This window comes from Bubalus bubalis, chromosome X (genome assembly GCF_019923935.1).
Source record: "Bubalus bubalis isolate 160015118507 breed Murrah chromosome X, NDDB_SH_1, whole genome shotgun sequence".
NCBI classification, from domain to species: domain Eukaryota; kingdom Metazoa; phylum Chordata; class Mammalia; order Artiodactyla; family Bovidae; genus Bubalus; species Bubalus bubalis.
Window position 1 is genome coordinate 17,641,439 of NC_059181.1, and position 20,261 is coordinate 17,661,699.

At 41.0% G+C, this 20,261-nt stretch overlaps 1 protein-coding gene across 1 annotated transcript in view; it reads left to right on the top strand.

The window, feature by feature from the left end:
- Nucleotides 1-20,261, top strand: part of LOC112582310 (histone-lysine N-methyltransferase PRDM9-like) — a 60,034-nt gene that overhangs the window by 16,035 nt on the left and 23,738 nt on the right. Inside the window, 2 exon segments of the mRNA XM_044937392.2 lie at nucleotides 2,773-2,815; nucleotides 5,534-5,551. Coding sequence (XP_044793327.2) covers nucleotides 2,773-2,815; nucleotides 5,534-5,551 — 61 coding nt within the window.

Here is a 20,261-nt window from a genome sequence, read left to right on the forward strand (position 1 = left end):
CCAAACAAAAGAGGAGGAGATAAGGAGTCTACCTGAGAAAGAATTCAGAATAATGATAGGAAAGATGATCCAAAATCTTGAAAACAAAATGGAGATAAAGATAAAGAGACTGAAGGCAAGGATTGAGAAGATGCAAGAAATGTTTAACAAGGACCTAGAAGAAATAAAAGTGTCAATCAATAATGAATAATGCAATAACTGAGATCAAAAGCACTCTGGAGGGAACCATCAGTAGAGTAACTGAGGCAGAAAATAGGATAAGTGAGGTGCAAGATAGAATGGTGGAAATATATGAAGCAGACAGGAAAAAAGAAAAACGAATGAAAAGAAATGAGGACAACCTCAGAGACTTTTGGGACAATGTTAAATGCCCCAACATTCGAATCATAGGAGTCCCAGAAGAAGAAGACCAAAAAAAAAAAAAAAAGGCCATGAGAAAATACTTGAGGCGATAATAGTTGAAAACTTCCTTAAAATGGGGAAGGAAATAACCACCCAATTCCAAGAAACCCAGAGGGTCCCAAACAGGATAAACCCAAAGCAAAACACCCCAAGGCACATATTAATCAAATTAATGAGGATCAAACACAAAGAACAAATACTAAAAGCAGCAAGGGAAAGCAACAAGTAACACACAAGGGGATTCCCAAAAGGATAACAGCTGATCTTTCAATGGAAACTTTTCATGCCAGAAGGGAATGGCAGGACATACTTAAAGTCATGAAAGAGAAAAACATACAACCCAGATTACTATACCCAGCAAGGATCTCATTCAAATATGAAGGAGAAATCAAAAGCTTTACAGACAAGCAAAAGCTGAGAGAATTCAGCACTACCAAACCAGCTCTTGAGCAAATGCTAAAGGATCTTCTCTACACAGGAAACAGAGAAAAGGTTTATAAACTTGAACTCAAAACAACAAAGTAAATGGTAATGGGATCATACTATAATTACCTTAAATTTAAATGGGTTGAATGTCCCAACCAGAAGACAAAGACTGGCTGAATGGATACAAAAACAAGACCCCTATATATGCTGTCTACAAGAGACCCACCTTAAAACAAGGGACACATACAGACTGAAAGTGAATGGCTGGAAAAAGATATTTCATGCAAATGGAGATCAAAAGAAAGCAGGAGTAGCAATACTCATATCAGATAAAATAGTCTTTGAAATAAAGGCCATGTAAAGAGATCAAAGGATCAATCCAAGAAGAAGATACAAAAATTATAAATATATATGCACCCAACATAGAAGCATTGCAGTATGTAAGGCAAATGCTAATAAATATGAAAGGGGAAATTAACAGTAACACAATAATAGTGGGAGATTTTAATACCAAACTCACACCTATGGATAGATCAACTAAACAGAAAACTAGCAAGGAAACACAAACTTTAAATGATTCAATGGACCAGTTAGACCTAATTGCTATCTATAGGACATTTCACCCCCCAAAAATGAGTTTCACCTTTTTCTTAAGTGCACACGGAACCTTCTCCAGGATAGATCACATCCTGGGTCATAAATGTAGCCTTGGTAAGTTCAAACAAATTGAAATCATTGCAAGCATCTTTTCTGATCATAATGTGGTAAGATTAGATGTCAACTACAAGGGAAAAATTTAAAAACACAAACACCCTCTTCCAAAAGCACAAGATAAGACTCTACACATGGACATCACCACATGGCCCAAACCAAAATCAGATTGATTATATTCTTTGCAGCCAAAGATGGAGAAGGTCTATACAGTCAGCAAAAACAAGACTGGGAGCTGACTGTGGCTCAGATCATGAACTCCTTATTGCCAAATTCAGACTTAAATTGAAGAAAGTGGGGAAAACCAATAGACTGTTCAGGTATGACCTAAATCAAATGATTTAGGTATGATTACACAGTACAAGTGAGAAATAGATTTAAGGGACTAGATCTGATAGAATGCCTGATGAACTATTGACAGACGTTTATGACATTGTACAGGAGACAGGGAGCAAGACGATCCCCAAGAAAAAGAAATGCAAAAAAGTAAAATAACTGTTTGAGGAGGTCTTACAAATAGCTGTGAAAAGAAAAGAAGCAAAAAGCAAAGGAGAAAAGGAAAGATAATCCCATTTGAATGCAGAGTTACAAAGAAAAGCAAGAAGAGACAAGAAACTCTTCTTCAGTGATCAGTGCAAAGAAATAGAGGAAAACAATAGAATGAGTAAGACTAGAGATCTCTTCAAGAAAATTAGAGATACCAAGGGAACATTTCATGCAAAGATGGGAACAATAAAGGACAGAAACGGTATGGACCTAACAGAAGAAGAAGATACTAAGAAGAGGTGGCAAGAATAAAACAAGAACTGTACAAAAAAGATCTTCACAACCCAGATAATCCTGATGGTGTGATCACTCACCTAGAGCCAGACATCCTGGAATGTGAAGTCAAGTGGGCACTAGGAAGTATCACTATGAACAAAGCTAGTGGAGGTGATGGAATTGCAGTTGAGCTATTTAAAATCCTGAAAGATGATGCTGTGAAACTGCTGCACTCAATATGCCAGCAAATTTGGAAAACTCAGCAGTGACCACAGGACTGGGAAAGGTCAGTTTTCATTTCAATCCCAAAGAAAGGCAATGCCAAAGAATGCTCAAACTACCACACAACTGCACTCATCTTACATGCTAGTAAAGTAATGCTCAAAATTCTCCAAGTCAGGCCCCAGTAATACGTGAACCATGAACTTCCAGATGTTCAAGCTGGTTTTAGAAAAGGCAGAGGAACCAGAGATCAAATTGCCAACATCCGCTGGATCATCAAAAAAGCAAGAGAGTTCCGGAAAAACATCTATTTCTGCTTTATTGACTATGACAAAGCCTTTGACTGTGTGAATCACAATAAACTGGAAAATTCTGAAAGAGATGGTATACCAGACCACCTGACCTACCTCTTGAGATATCTGTATGCAGGTCAGGAAGCAACAGTTAGAACTGGACATGGAATAACAGACTGGTTCCAAATAGGAAAAGGAGTATGACAAGGCTGTATATTGTTACCCTGCTTATTTAACTTATATGCAGATTACATCATGAGAAATGCTGGGCTGGATGAAGCACAAGATAGAATCAAGATTACTGGGAGAAATATCAATAACCTCAGATATGGAGATGACACCACACTTATGGCAGAAAGTGAAGAAGAACTAAAGAGCCTCTTGATCAAAGTGAAAGTGGAGAGTCAAAAAGTTGGCTTAAAGCTCAACATTCAGAAAACTCAGATCATGGCATCTGGTCCCATAACTTCATGGGAAATAGATGGAGAAACAGTGGAAACAGTGGTTGACTTTATTTTTCTGGGCTCCAAAATCACTGCAGATGGTGACTGCAGCCATGAAATTAAAAGATGCTTACTCCTTGGAAGGAAAGTTATGACCAACATAGATAGCATATTAAAAAGCAGAGACATTACTTTGTCAACAAAGGTCCATCTAGTCAAGGCTATGGTTTTTCCAGTAGTCATGTATGGATGTGAGAGTTGGACTGTAAAGAAAGCTGAGCACTGAAGAATTGATGCTTTTGAACTGTGATGTTGGAGAAGACTCTTGAGAGACCCTTGGACTGCAAGGAGATCAGTCCTGAGTATTCATTGGAAGGACTGATGTTGAAGCCGAAACTCCAATACTTTGGCCACCTGATGCCAAGAGCTGACTCATTTGTAAAGACCCTGATGCTGGGAAAGATTGAGGGCAGGAGGAGAAGGGGACGACAGAGGATGAGATGGTTGGAAGGCATCACCGACTCAATGGACATGAGTTTGTGTAAACTCCGGAAGTTGATGATGGACAGGGAGGCCTGGCGTGCTGCGGTTCATGGGGTCACAAATAGTCGGAGATGACTGAGTGACTGAACTGAACTGAGAGTGATTTACAATCACGATTCTGATTGGTGTGAGTTGATACTGAACACCCTTCCTTAATATTTAGCAATTTTGACATCTTTTCATGTGATATTTTTAAGTATGAGTTAAAGATACCTGTTAAAATGGGCTTTGTGACGGTGTACACAGTTATGAATTCTTTTTTGATGACCATCCACCTCTAGGAGACTCCAGGAGATCAGTTGTTGTTTACTTAGAAACCCTTCGACCTTATGAATATCAAATTCCTGTTAACAAAGCTTTCTGTTGATGGGTGGGGCTGTGGCCCTCCCTGTTGTTTTACCTGTGATCAAACTATAGTGGAGGTAGTGAAGACAATGGTGACCTCCTTCAAATCGTCCCATGCATGCACTGCCACACTCAGTGCCCCCGACCTTGCAGCAGGCCACCACCGACCCACGCCTCTGCCAGAAACCCCTGGGCACTCAGGGGCAAGTCTGGGTCAGTCCCTTGTGGGGTCACTGCTCCTTTCTCCTGGGTACTGGTGTGCACAAGGTTTTGTTTGTGCCCTCCAAGAGTCTGTTTCCCTAGTCCTGTGAAAGTTCTGTAATCAAATCCCACTGGCCTCCAAAGTCTAATTCCCTGGGGGTTCTCAGTCCCTTTGCCGGATCCCCAAGTTGATAAATCTTTTGGGGGTCCTAGAACTTTCTTAATAGTGTGATAATTTCTTTGGTATAATTGCCCTGCAGTTTGCGGGTCATCTGCTCAGTGTCTCTGTGGTGGGGTTAATGGCAAACTCCTCCAAGAGGGCTTATGCCACACCCAGGACTGCTGCGCCCAGAGCCCCTGCCCCTGTGGCAGGCACTGCTGACCTGTGCCTCCGCAGGAGATGCTCAGACACTCAAAGGCAGGTCTGGTCAGTATCTGTGGGGCCTCCTGGTGCGCACAAGGTTTTGTTTGAGCCCTCCAAGCTCAGTGTCTCTGGTGGGTATGGGGTTTGCTTCTAAACACAATTTCGCCCCTCCTACCATCTTGCTGGAGCTTCTCCTTTGCCCTTTGAACAGGGGTATCTTTTTTTGGTGGGATCCAACATTCTCCTGTTGATGGTTGTTCAGCAGCAAGTTGTATTTTGGAGTTCTCACAGGAGAAGATGAGCACACGTCCTTCTACTCTGCTATTTTGTCGCTTTGGATTAAAGATTTACTGAGCATGGCCCTGCCCATCAGAACAAGACCCAGTTTCCCTCACAGTCAGTTTCTCCATTCAGGAAGCTTCCATAAGCCTTTTGTCCTTGTCAGTAAGAGGGCAGACAGAATGAAAACCACAGTTACAGAAAACTAATTGAACTCATCAATTTTAATGCTGAAGAAGCTGAAGTTGAAGGGTTCTATGAAGACCTACAAGACCTTCTAGACATAACACCTAAAAAGATGTCCTTTTCTTTATCAGGGAATGGAATGCAAAAGAAGGAAGTCAGGAAATACCTGAATTAACAGGCAAACTTGTCCTTGGAGTACACAATGAAGCAGGGCAAAGGCTAACAGAGTTTTGCCAAGAGAACACACTGGTCATAGCAAACACCCTCTTCCAACAACACAAGAGAAGACTCTATACATGGACATCACCAGGTGGTCAATAGCAAAATCAGATTGATTATATTCTTTGTGGCCAAAGATGGAGAAGCCCTATACAGTCAGCAAAACAAGACCAGGAGCTGACTGTGGTTGAGATCATGAAGTCTGTATTGCAAAATTCAGACTTCAATTGAATAAAGTATGGGAAACCACTAAACCATTCAGGTAGGACCTACATCAAATCCCTTATGATTATCCAGTGGAAGTGACAAATAGATTCAAGGGATTAGATCTGATAGACAGAGTGCCTGAAGAACTATGGACAGAGGTTTGTGACATTGTACAGGATGCAGGGATCAAGAACATCCCCATGAAAAAGAAATGCAAAAAAGCAAAATGGCGGTCTGAGGAGGCCTTACAAATAGCTGAGAAAAGAAGAGAACCTAAAGGCAAAGGAGAAAAGGAAAGATATAACCATTTGAATGCAGAGTTCCAAAGAATAACACGGAGAGATAAGAAAGCATTTTGCAGTGATCAATGCAAAACAATAGAGGAAAACAATAGAATGGGAAAGACCAGAGATCTCTTCAAGAAAATTGGAGATACCAAGGGAACATTTCATGCAAAGATCGGCAGAATAAAGGACAGAAATTCTATGGACCTAACAGAAGCAGAAAATATTAAAAAGAGGTGGCAAGAATACACAGAAGAACTATACAAAAGAGATCTTCATGACTCAGATAACCACGATGGTGTGATCGTGGAGGATGAGAAAAGATGCGAAGATGTGAAAGGTGGTTGTACTCAGTGTTGCAAAAGCTGGAGAACTGCCTGAGAGCAAGGGCTAAGATGCAGAGGAGAGAGGGGAAATGGATGGGGCAATGCAGATAGGTTGTGAAGGAATGTGGACAAAAGGAATGTCACTAATGGAAAACAAATTCACAACACGGGCTCTATAGGGGGCGAGCAGGGCAGGCATCATGAACAGTGTGTATGCTGACTTGTCATGGATGGAACTGGGGTGGTCTGTGTGCTGACCTGGCATGGATGGAACCGGGTTGGTCTGTGTGCTGACCTGGTATGGATGGAACTGGGTTGGTCTGTGTGCTGACCTTGCATGGATGGAGGTGGGATGTCTGTGTGCTGACCTGGCATTGATGGAGATGTGGTCTCTGCACTGACCTGGCATGGATGGATGTGTGGTGATCTGTGTGCTTACCTGGCATGGGTGGAGCTGGTGTGGTTTACTGCTGACCTGGCATGGATGGATCTGGGGTGGTCTGTGTGCTGATCTGGCATGGATGGAGCTGGGGAGGGACCAATCTATGTGTTCCTATGTGACAGAGTTAAACTGTGTTGGCTGGTGGGTGGGAGAGCTGGTTGACAATCAGGCAGGGAGGAGGCATATACCTGGAGGTGGGTTTGAATTCTCTGCCTGACCCCTTGCCCTCTGTTAATGAGAGACAAGCTTTCTGTGCGTGTGAAGTGACTGTTAATTAGCAGCGGGTCTCTCTGACTCTCATTTTCTTAAAGTGAGAGCATCAAAACTATTTTTGCAGTGATTTGCATTAGCCCCAAGAAGCTCCGTAACTCATGTCCCCATCCTTTGCTCCTTGTTCAGGGAGGCTTAGTGGGTTGACTGGCATGCCCCTTGGGAAAGCGTGTGGACTTCAGTGCTGGCACTGCATTTAGTGCCACTGTTTAAGCCATTTCACTGTGTGTATTGGTTCAGTCATTTACTCTAATGTGTATTTGCAAAGCCATTATGAGATGTTCTCTTGAGATTTCTTATCCTCATAGTGGTTGATGCGGTGTAGCTTGGAACAGATCCAGAAATGAGTAAGTGGAAAGTAATCTATACCTGTCCTTTTTTCTTTCTTTACAGAGTTTTATTTCATTTTTACTTGCCGGATAATTACTTTATGATATTTTGATGGTTTATGCTGTACATCACCACGAATCAGCCATAGGTATATACATGTCACCTCCCTCTTAAAAACCTCCCCATCCCACCCCTTTAGGTGTCACAGATTGGGGTCCCTGTGTCATACAGTAAATTCCCACTGGCTATGTGCTTTACATATGTTAATGTATATGTTTCCATGCTAATCTGTCAATTCATCCCACCCTCTCCTTCTGGCACTGTGTCCACAATTCTGTTCTCTATGTCTGCATCTCCATTGCTGCCGTGCAAGTAGGTTCATCAATGCCATCTTCCTAGATTCCCTATCTGTACGTTAATATACAGTATTTGTCTTTCTCTTTATGATTTACTTCACTTTGTGTAATAGGCTCTAGGTTCTGACATAAATCACAGCAGGATCCTCTATGACTTACCTCCAAGAGTAAGGGAAATACAAGCAAAAATGAACAAACAGGACCTAAATAAATTTAAAAGCTTTTGCTCAATGAAGGAAACTATAAACAAGGTGAAAAGACAGCCTTCAGAATGGGAGAAAAATAATAGCAAATGAAGCAACTGACAAATAATTAATCTCAAAAATATACAAGCAGCTCAACACCAGAAAAATAAATGACAAAATAAAAATGGGCCAAAGAACTAAACAGATATGTCTCCAAAGAAGACATACAGATGGCAAACAAACACATGAAAAAATTCGCAACATCACTCATTATCAGAGAAATGCAAATCAAAACCATAATGAGGTATCATCACACACCCATCAGAATGGATGCTATCAAAAAGTCTACAAACAATAAATGCTGGAGAGGCTGCAGAGAAAAGGGAACCCTCTGACACTGTTGGTGGGAATGCAAACTAGTACAGCCACTATGGAGAACAGTATGGAGATTCCGTAATAAACTGGAAATAGAATTGCCATACAACCCAGCAATCCCACTGCTGGGAATACACACTGAAGAATCCAGAATTGAAAGAGACATGTGTACCTACGCCAATGTTCACTGCAGCACTGTTTACAGTAGCTAGGACATGAAAGCAACCTAGATGTCCATCAGCAGACAAATGCATAAGAAAGCTGTGGTACATATACACAATGGACTATTACTCAGCTATTAAAAAGAATGAATTTGTATCAGTTCTAATGAGGTGGATCAAACTGGATCCTATTATATACAGTGAAGTAAGTCAGAAAGAAAAACACCAATGGAGTATATTAACACATATATATGGAATTTAGAAAGATGGTAACGATGACCATATATGCGAGCCACAAAAGAGAGACAGATATAAAGAACAGACTTTTGGACTCTGTGGGAAAAGGCAAAGGTGGGATGATTTGAGAGACTAGCATTGAAACATGTATATTTTCATATGTGAAATAAATAACCAGTCCAACGTCGATGCAGGAAACAGTTAACTCAAAGCCGATGCACTGGGAAAACCCTGAGGGATGGGATGGGGAGGGTGGTGGGAGGGGAGTTCAGGATAGGAAACACATGTACACCCATGGCTGATTCAAGTCAATGTATGGTAAAAAGACACCACAGTATTGTAAAGTGATTAGCCTCCAATTAAAATAAATAAATTAAAAGAAAAAGACCCATATATATGCTGTCTACAAGAAACCCACTTCAGACCTAAAAACACATATAGGCTGAAACCAAACGGATGGAAAAATATATTCCAGGCAAATGGGAAGCAAAGGAACGCTGGAGTAGCAATCCTCATGTCAGACAAAATAGACCTTAAATTAAAGAAGATTACAAGAGATAAGGAAGGACACTCCATAATGATCAAGGTGTCAATCCAAGATGAAGACATAACAACTGTAAATATGTATTCACCCAACATACGAGGAACTCAATACATAAGACAAACACTAAGAGACATAAAAAGAGAAATTCACAGTAACACAATCATAGTAGGAGACTTTAACACCCCCCACACACCAATGGACAGATCATCAAAGCGTAAAATTAATAAGGAAACACATGTCTTAAATGATATATGAGATGAGATGGATCTCATTGATATCTTCAGGACATGCCATCCAAATACAGAAGAATTTACCTTCTTCTCAAGTGCACATGGAACATTCTCCAGGATAGACCACATCTTGGGTCACAAATCAAACCTCAGTAAAATGAACAAAATTGAAATAATATCAAGCATCTTCTTCAACCACAACACTATGAGACTATATATCAATTACAAGAAAATAACTGTAAGAAGCACAAACACATGGAGATTAAACAACATGTTTCTAAATAACCAACAGGTTACTGAAGAAATCAAAAGTGAAATAAAAAATTTTCTAGAAACAAATGACAATGAAAACACAGCTCAAAACCTATGGGATGCAGCAAAAGCAGTCTTAAGAGGGAAGTTTATAGCAATACAATCCTAACTCAAGAAACAAGAAAAGCATCAAATAGACAACCTTAACTTACACTTAAAACAACTGGAAAAGAAAAAGAAGAAGAACAACAAAAATAAAACCAAAAATTAGTAGAAGGAAAGAAATCGTAAAGAACCGAGCAGAAATAAATGTAAAAGAAATGAAAGAAACAATAGTAAAGATTAATAAAACTTAAAACCAGTTCTTTGAGAGGATAAACAAAACTGACAAATCTTTAGCTAGACTCATCAAGAAAAAAAGACAGAAGACTCAAATCAACAAACTTAGAAATGAAAAACAAGAAGTTACAATGGTGAATGCAGAAATACAAAGGATTATAAGAGACTACTATGAAAAATCCTATGTCAATAAAATGGACAACATGGAAGAAATGGACTGTTTTTAGAAAAGCTAAATCTTCCAAGACTGAACCAGGAAGAAGTAGAAATTAGGAACAACCCAATTGCAAGCTCTAAATCGAAGCTGTGATAAAAAAAAAAATTTCCCAAAAGACAAAAGCCCAGGACCAGATGGCCTCACAGGTGAATTCTATCAAACATTTACATATGAGCAAATGCCTATCCTTCTAAAACTCTTTCAAAAAATTGCAGAGGAAGGAAGACTTCAAAACTCATTCTACGAGGCCACCATCACCCTGATACAAAAAACAGACAAATGCAAGACCAAAAAAGAAAACTACAGACCAATATCACTGATGAACATAGGTGCAAAAAATCCTCAACGAAATTTTAGCAAACAGAATTCTACAACATATCGAAAGCTCCATGATCAAGTTGGGTGTATTCCAGGGATGCAAGGATTCTACAATATTCACAAATCAATCAATGTGACAGACCATATTAACCATAGAAAGATAAATCTCATAAGATTACCTAAATAGATGCACAAAAAGCCATTAAATTTAAAAATTTGAAATTATTAAAAATAGTTTAAAAAGAAATCAACTAAAAAAGGGGAAAAAATGTTGAAATGACTTAAATGCCCATCAACTGTTGATCGAATAAATAAAACATGCAATGCAATATTTTTTGGCCATCAAAAGAAGGGAGTTCTTATACATGCTATATAATATGTTATAGCTCTGAAATAATTACATTAATTAAAAGAAGCCAGGAAAAAAAGTCTGCCTATTGCATTACTCCATTCATGTACGTGCATATGTCCCAGATTAGGTATAAGTATACATACAGCTGCTGCTGCTGCTGCCAAGTCGCTTCAGTCGTGTCCGACTCTGTGCGACCCCATAGATGGCAGCCCACCAGGCTTCCCCATCCCTGGGAATATCCAGGCAAGAACACTGGAGTGGGTTGCCATTTCCTTCTCCAATGCATGAAAGTGAAAAGTGAAAGTGAAGTCGCTCAGTCGTGTCTGACTCCAGCGACCCCATGGACTGCAGCCTACCAGGCTCCTCTGTCCATGGGATTCTCCAGGCAAGAGTACTGGAGTGGGGTGCCATATGTATATATAGGTATATATATGCACTCAATATGCCAACAAATTTGGAAAACTCAGCAGTGGCCACAAGACTGGAAAAGGTCAGTTATCATTCCAGTCCCAAAGAAAGTCAATGCCAAAGAATGCTCAAACTACTGCACAATTGCACTCATCTCACACGCTAGAAAAGTAATGCTTAAAATTCTCCAAGCCAGGCTTCAGCAATATGTGAACCATGAACTTCCAGATGTTCAAGCTGGTTTTAGAAAAGGCAGAGGAACCAGAGATCAAATTGCCAACATCGACTGGATCATCGAAAAAGCAAGAGAGTTCGAGAAAAACATCTATTTCTGCTTTATTGACTATGCCAAAGCCTTTGACTGTGTGGATCACAAGAAACTGTGGAAAATTCTGAAAGAGATGGGAATACCAGACCACCTGACCTGCCTCTTGAGAAACCTATATGCAGGTCAGGAAGCAACAGTTAGAACTGGACATAGAACAAGAGACTGGTTCCAAATAGGAAAAGGAGTACATCAAGGCTGTATATTGTCACCCTCCTTGTTTAACTTATATGCAGAGTACATCATGAGAAACGCTGGGCTGGAGGAAGCACAGGCTGGAATCAGGATTGCCGGGAGAAATATCAATAATCTCAGATATGCAGATGATACCACACTTATGACAGAAAGTGAAGGAGAACTAAAGACCCTCTTGATGAAAGTTAAAGAGGAGAATGAAAAAGTTGGCTTGAAGCTCAACATTCAGAAAACTAAGATCATGGTATCTGGTCCCATCACTTCATGGAAAATAGATGGGGAAACAGTGTAAACAGTGGCTGACTTTCTTTTTCTGGGCTCCAAAACCACTGCAGATGGTGATTGCAGCCATGAAATTAAGATGGTTACTCCTTGGAAGGAAAGTTATGACCAACCTAGATAACATATTAAAAAGCAGAGACATTACTTTGCCAACAAAGGTCCATGTAGTCAAGGCTATGGTTTTTCCAGTGGTCATGTATGGATGTGAGAGTTGGACTGTGAAGAAAGCTAAGCACCGAAGAATTGATGCTTTTGAACTGTGATGTTGGAGAAGACTCTTGAGAAACCCTTGGACTGCAAGGAGATCCAACCAGTCCATTCTAAAGGAGATCAGTCCTTAGTGTTAATTGGAAGGACTGATGTTGAAGATGAAACTCCAATACTTTGGCCAGATGATGCGAAGAGCTGACTCATTTTAAAAGACCCTGATGTTAGGGGAAGATTGGGGGCAGGAGGAGAAGGGGACGACAGAGGATGAGATGGTTGGATGGCATCACCGACTCGATGGACATGGATTTGGGTGGATTCCGGCAGTTGGTGATGGACAGGGAGGCCTGGCATGCTGCGGTTCATGGGGTCACAAAGAATCAGACATGACTGAGCGACTGAACCGAACTGAACTGATATACTAAATGTACCTAGTGAATAATATATAAAATGTTAAAATCTTACATAACTGACAACAAACTTTAAAAACTTAAGATAAATAAATTTGGTGTTACAGGGGGAAAATACTTAATAACTGACATTATTTTAGAATACTGGAGTATGGAGATGGTAATAAAAACAGCACAAGCTTTTACTTGGTTTTCCTGCTTATTTAACTTATATGCAGCGTACATCATGAGAAACGCTGGGCTAGAAGAAGCACAAGCTGGAATCAAGATTGCTGGGAGAAATATCAATAACCTCAGATATGCAGATGACATCACCCTTATGGCCAAAAGTGAAGAGGAACTAAAAAGCCTCTTGATGAAGGTGAAAGAGGAGAGTGAAAAAGTTGGCTTAAAGTTCAACATTCAGAAAACTAAGATCTTGGCACCTGGTCCCATCACTTCATGGGAAATAGATGGGGAAACAGTGGAAACAGTGTCAGACTTTATGTTTGGGGGCTCCAAAATCACTGCAGATGGTGACTGCAGCCATGAAATTAAAAGATGCTTACTCTTTGGAAGAAAAGTTATGACCAACGTAGATAGCATATTGAAAAGCAGAGACATTACTTTGCCAACAAAGGTCCGTCTAGTTAAGGCTATGGTTTTTCCAGTGGTCATGTATGGATGTGAGAGTTGGACTGTGAAGAAAGCTGAGCGCCAAAGAATTGATGCTTTTGAACTGTGGTGTTGGAGAAGACTCTTGAGAGTCCCTTGGACTGCAAGGAGATCCAACCAGTCCATTCTGAAGGAGATCAGCCCTGGGATTTCTTTGGAAGGAATGATGCTAAAGCTGAAACTCCAGTACTTTGGCCACCTCATGTGAAGAGTTGACTCATTGGAAAAGACTCTGATGCTAGGAGGGATTGGGGGCAGGAGGAGAAGGGGATGACAGAGGATGAGATGGCTGGATGGCATCACTGACTCAATGGACATGAGTCTGAGTGAACTCCGGGAGTTGGTGATAGACAGGGAGGCCTTGCGTGCTGCGATTCATGGGGTCGAAAAGACCCCAGACATGACTGAGCGACTGAACTGAACTGAACTTATTCTCGTAAAAAAAAAAAAAAAACTCTTCATGGGAAATGCCCACAGTATTGTTTGCACTGGATGTGGGCCACTCCCCTTGCCCCCACCCCCAATGTGGGAGGCCACTGCTCCATTCTAAATTACTTAGCTAATAAGTGCCTAATCAATTTTTCTTTGTGACCTGCAAAAAATGCCATTATTTTCCTTCCTTTCTTCCCTCCTAACTCCCCCCCTCTTTCTTTCCTTTTCCTTTTATTATAAAGCTGTTAAAGTTTGCTTTCCATTTATAGTTGTTAGAAAATACTGATTTTATTCCCCATGTTGTAAAATACGTCCTTGAGCTCATCTTACACCTAACACTTTTGCCTCCCATTCCCCGAACTCTGTATTGCCCCTCCCCAACTCCCTCCCTCCTGGCAACCAGTAGATTGTTCTCTATATCTGTGAGACTTTATTTTTGTTATATTCTCTACTTTTATGATTCTATAAGTGATATCAGAGAGCATTTTTCTTTCTTATTTTACTTAGTAGTATACCTTTCACGTTGCTGCAAGTGGCATTATTTCTTTCTTTTTATGGCTGAGTAGCATTCCATAGGTCTTCCTTGGTGACTCAGTGGCAAAGAATCTGCCTGTCAAGGAGGACATGTGGGTTCAATCCCATGGCAAAGAAGATCCCTTGGAAAAGGAAATGGAAACCCGCTGCAGTAATCTTGCCTTGAAAATTCCATGGACAGAAGAGCCTGGAGGGGTAGAGTATATAGGGTTGCAAAGAATGGGACATGACGTAGTGACTGAACAACAACCAGTGTCCCATAGTACATATATACCACATCTTTATCCATTCATCTGTTTTCTGATGGACATTTAGGTTGCTTACATGTCTTGGTGAATGGTGTGCTTTAAGGAACATTGGGGAACATGTGTTTTCTAGTTAAAACTGTGGGTTTTTTTCCTAATATATTTCCAAGAATGACATTTCTAAGTCATGTGCTGTTACATTTTTAGTTTTATGAGAAAACTCCATACTGAAAAGCACCATTATTTCACTCCTAAAGACTACCATTTAGTAAGCAAGTTTGAGTTTTTTAAGCTGTTAGTTGCTGACATCATATCTTGAAGTGTAATAAACACTACTATGAGGTCAAGGTTGTATATTGTCACTGTGCTTATTTAACTTAAGTGCAGAGTACATCATGAGAAACACTGGGCTGGATGAAGCACAAGCTGGAATCAGGATTGCCAGGAGAAATATCAATAACCTCAGATATGCAGATGATATCACCCTTATGGCAGAAAGTGAAGAAAGACTAAAGAGCTTCTTGATGAAAGTGAAACAGAAGAGTGAAAAAGTTGGCTTAAAGCTCAACATTCAGAAAGCAAAGATCATGGCATCCGGTCCCAGCATTTTATGGCAAATAGATGGAGAAACAGTGGAAACAATAGCAGAATGTATTTTTTGAGGCTACAAAATCACTGCAAATTGTGACTGCAGCCATGAAATTAAAAGACACTTACTTCTTGGAAGAAAAGTTATGACCAACCTACACAGCATACTGTACAAAAAAGATCTTCAAGACCAAGATAATCATGATGGTGTGATCACTCACCTAGAGCCAGACATCCTGGAATGTGAAGTCAAGTGGGCCTTAGAAAGCATTGTTACGAACAAAGCTAGTGGAATTCCAGATGAGCTATTTCAAATCCTGAAAGATGATGCTGTGAAAGTGCTGCACTCAATATGCCAGCAAATTTGGAAAACTCAGCAGTGGCCATAGGACTGGAAAAGGTCAGTTTTCATTCCAATCCCAAAGAAAGGCAATGCCAAAGAATCCTCAAACCACCGCACAAATGCACTCATCTCACACGCTAGTAAAGTAATGCTCAAAAGTCTCCAAGCCAGGCTTCAACAATATGTGAACTGTGAACTTCCAGATGTTCAAGCTGATTTTAGAAAAGGCAGAGGAACCAGAGATCAAATTGCCAACATCCGCTGGATCATGGAAAAAGCAAGAGAGTTCAAGAAAAACATCTATTTCTGCTTTATTGACTATGCCAAAGCCTTTGACTGTGTGGATCACAAGAAACTGTGGAAAATTCTGAAAGAGATGGGAATACCAGACCACCTGACCTGCCTCTTGAGAAATCTGTATGCAGGTCAGGAAGCAACAGTTAGGACTGGACATGGAACAACAGACTGGTTCCAAATAGGAAAAGGAGTATGTCGAGGCTGTATATTGTCACCCTGCTTATTTAACTTATCTGCAGAGTACATCATGAGAAACGCTGGGCTGGAAGAAGCACAAGCTGGAATCAAGATTGCCGGGAGAAATATCAATAACCTCAGATATGCAGATGACACCACCAAAATGGCAGAAAGTGAAGAGGAACTAAAAAGCCTCTTGGTGAAAGTGGAGAGTGAAAAAGTTGGCTTAAAGCTCAACATTCAGAAAACTAAGATCATGGCATCTGGTCCCATCACTTCATGGGAAATAGATGGGGAAACAGTGGAAATAGTGTCAGACTTTACTTTTTTCGTCTCCAAAATCACTGCATATGGTGACTGCAGCCGTGAAATTAAAAGACGCTTACTCCTTGGAAGGAAAGTTATGACCAACCTAGATAGCATATTGAAAAGCAGAGACATTACTTTGCCAACAAAGGTCCGTCTAGTTAAGGCTATGGTTTTTCCAGTGGTCATGTATGGATGTGAGAGTTGGACTGTGAAGAAAGCTGAGCGCCAAAGAATTGATGCTTTTGAACTGTGGTGTTGGAGAAGACTCTTGAGAGTCCCTTGGACTGCGAGGAGATCCAACCAGTCCATTCTGAAGGAGATCAGCCCTGGGATTTCTTTGGAAGGAATGATGCTAAAGCTGAAACTCCAGTACTTTGGCCACCTCATGTGAAGAGTTGACTCATTGGAAAAGACTCTGATGCTAGGAGGGATTGGGGGCAGGAGGAAAAGGGGACGACAGAGGATGAGATGGCTGGATGGCATCACTGACTGGATGGACATGAGTCTGAGTGAACTCCGGGAGTTGGTGATGGACAGGGAGGCCTGGCGTGTTGCAATTCATGGAGTTGCAAAGAGTCAGACACGACTGAGTGACTGAACTGAACTGACACAGCATATTAAAAAGTAGAGACATTACCTTGTCAACAAAGTTCCATCTAGTCAAGGCTATAGTTTTTCTAGTAGTCCTGTATGGATGTGAGAGTTGGATTGTAAAGAAAGCTACGCACTGAAAAATCGATGCTTTTGAACTCTGATGTTGGAGAAGACTTGAGAGCCCCTTGGCCTGCAAGGAGATACAACCAGACCATCCTAAAGGAAACCAGTCCTGAATATTCATTGGAAGGACAGATGAAGCTGAAGCTCCAATCCTTTGGCCACCTAATGTGAAGTGTTGACTCGTTTGAAAAGACCCTGATGATGGGAAAGATTAAAGGCAGGAGGAGAAGATGATGACAGAGGATGAGATGGTTGGATGGCATCACCGATTCAGGGGGCATGAATTTGAGTAAACTCCAGGAGTTGGTGATGGACAGGGAAGCCTGGCATGCTGCAGTCCATGGGGTCATAAAGAGTTGGACACGAATGAGTGGCTGAACTGAACTGATGAGGTAGGTGCACTAGGGACAACTATTTTGTATGTCTTTTCAGCAAATGGCACTACCACCCCACATATGAGACGGCTCCCCAGCTAAGTTCCCACCTCTGCACTCACACACAGAAACACCAAGTCCTCTTCCTCTTCTCCCATGGGAAGTGTATCTTTGGGGCTCAGTCTGGACACAGTTCTTCCCCCACTTTCTGGCCAACTGGACCTTCTGGTCCCATGTCCAACTCCACAGGACCCATCTCCCTCCCTCTTCACAAACGTACTCCTTCCCTGCCCTCTCTGGTCCCCACTATCTATCAGAGAGCTCAGAGACACACATGATTTAACATCAGATGGATTTTATTTTATTTTCATTATTAATGTATGCTGTTGGTATAACATTCAACATTTATGCTAAGTCACTTCAGTCGTGTCCAACTCTGTGCGACCCCATAGACAGCAGCCCACCAGGCTCCCCCATCCCTGGGATTCTCCAGGCAAGAACATTGGAGTGGGTTGCCATTTCCTTCTCTAATGCATGAAAGTGAAAAGTGAAAGTGAAGTCGCTCAGTCGTGTCCGACTCTTAGCGACCCCATGGATTGCAGCCTAACAGGCTCCTCCGTCCATGGGATTTTCCAAGCAAGAGTACTGGAGTGGGGTGCCATTGCTTTCTCCATTCAACGTCTATACTGTTGGCCATTTCTCAGTGAGGCGACCCCCGAAGATTTCTGAGGTCTCTAGCTGTGCTCTGAAGTCACTGGCTGCCCACTAGTCTAGCTGGAACGGCAGGGGTCCCCATGATCCCTGGGATCTCCTGCAGTTCATTCTGATTCAGTTCTTCATTAACCTTGGAACAATGGCTAAAGAGTTTTCAACCTCTGGTTTTCTTCAGTTTCTTTGATGTGGGAGATGTATGAGAAGCTTCCTTGGTCAGGTTTGCTAGAATGTGCTTATTCAACCTCACAGTTACCCTGGCAACCTGGAGAAAACAAAAGAGGCAGGACAGAGCTTCATTGATTTGTGGAAAAGGGTGAAGTTGGATGAGAACAACGGCTTCAGGACAAGGGGTGTGGGCAGAGATGGGGTATGTGCCAGGCAAGGACAGGGGAGGGGGTATTGTAGGGGCAGTGTCAACGGGCAAGAGGAGCTTGTGTGGGTTCATTTCACCTTGACACTTCTTTTGGACCTCAATTGATAGGAGGTTTATTTTTTTTTCCCTCCTGGTTGCCATACCCTTCTAGAGCACTACATTTCCTGCTGCTGTAGTCGCCAAGCCCCTGAGTACCTGGAGCTGCCAGAATCCCGGTGACAGAAGCAACTGCACCACCTCCACACTGGGCCCTCACAGGGGCAAACCCAAGTCCTCCAGGGAAGCCTTAGGAGCAAAACCCAGTGGCAAAACCACATGCAGAGATAGAAATAAAATCACAATTGAATCCCAGGGGCAGAGTGGCTAAAGAATAAGATCCAAAACCTTCCTACCAGCTGTACAAGCTGCAGATTAAAACCACAAGCTCAACTAGGCAGACTCTGTGCCTATGGAATATATAAAAGGACATTGATAACTCCCACAAAAGAAAACACCCTAGTTCTGGTAGCTGTGGACATTGGAGGCAAGAACACATAGGAGTAGGACCAGATTAGAATCTGAGCTGCCCCCAAATCAGGTCCAGATATCAGCTACGGAGGTGGACTGTGACTTCCAGTGAGGGAAAGAATTCTGATAGCAGCGACTCAAGAAAAACATGTATTATTCTTATGTTTTGACTTGCTCTGTAGGTTCTTTTTTATTTTTTATTTTTTCCCCCTTTCCCCCCCTTAGTTGTAGTTGTCTATTTTATTGGCACTATAAAATTTAATGAAGCTTTGGAGGACTTTTTTTTTTCCTCAGACATATTTTTTATTACTGTTATAAACCTCCATCTCTCTGTTGGGCTTTTGAAGTTCTGTGGAGTTTCCCTTTTCTTCTTTGTCCATTTTTAAATTTTTTGTCTTTTTTATAGTTTTAATTTTTAAAACTACTATATATTCTCTACATTTATTCTGTTGATTGTCTTTCCAATGTTGTTTTCCCCTTCAGTTAATCTTTAATGTATATAAAACTTCTTTGTCTACCTCTATTTAACTTTGCATACTTATTCTTTCTTTTCTTTCCTCTGAACATTTTGTTAGTTTTATTTTCATTGCTTTAATCCCCACTTGGAACTTTGCTTTAGTTTTGTTTTCTTTTTTGTGCTTTAGTTAGTTTTGTTCTTAACTGGTAGATATCATTTTTGGTTTCCTCTGTTTGCCAGGTCAATCTACTCTACTTTATTTTTGTTGGACTATTTTGATTTTGCTTATGGGTGTATATGTGTATATTTCCATATGGGAATATATGCGTATATTCCATTATTTTAATTATTTGCCTGACATTGTAACTGCCACTTGTCTAGGGTTAATCTTTGGTATCTCTTTTCTGAATATTTGTTTTAATTTAACTTAATGCCATAATAAAGCACCTGTGTTATCTCTGATCCAGCCCTGAGTTGAATCAGTAGGAGAACTGACTCCAAGACCCGAGAGAAACAGAGAAGTCTTAACCCTAGTGAGTATCAAATAGTGAGAACTCACACAAAGTAAACCACTTGAATATAAGGCTTGGCATCACTAAACCACCAGTCACACCAGTGTAGGACACCTCATCCAAACAACAAACAAGGCAAAAATACAAACCCAATCATTAGCAGACAGGATTACCACCTCACTCAGCTCTGCACATCAGAAGGAAAAAAAAAAAAAAGCATAAATCTCACCCGATGCAAAGCTAACACAAACCACTGGACCAACCTTAGGAGGGCAGAAACCAAAAGGAAGAAAGAATTCGACTTTGAAGCTTGGGAAAAGGAGTCCTCAAACACAATATTTTTTTTTTTTAATGAGGAAAAGGGCAAGAATTGCTACACA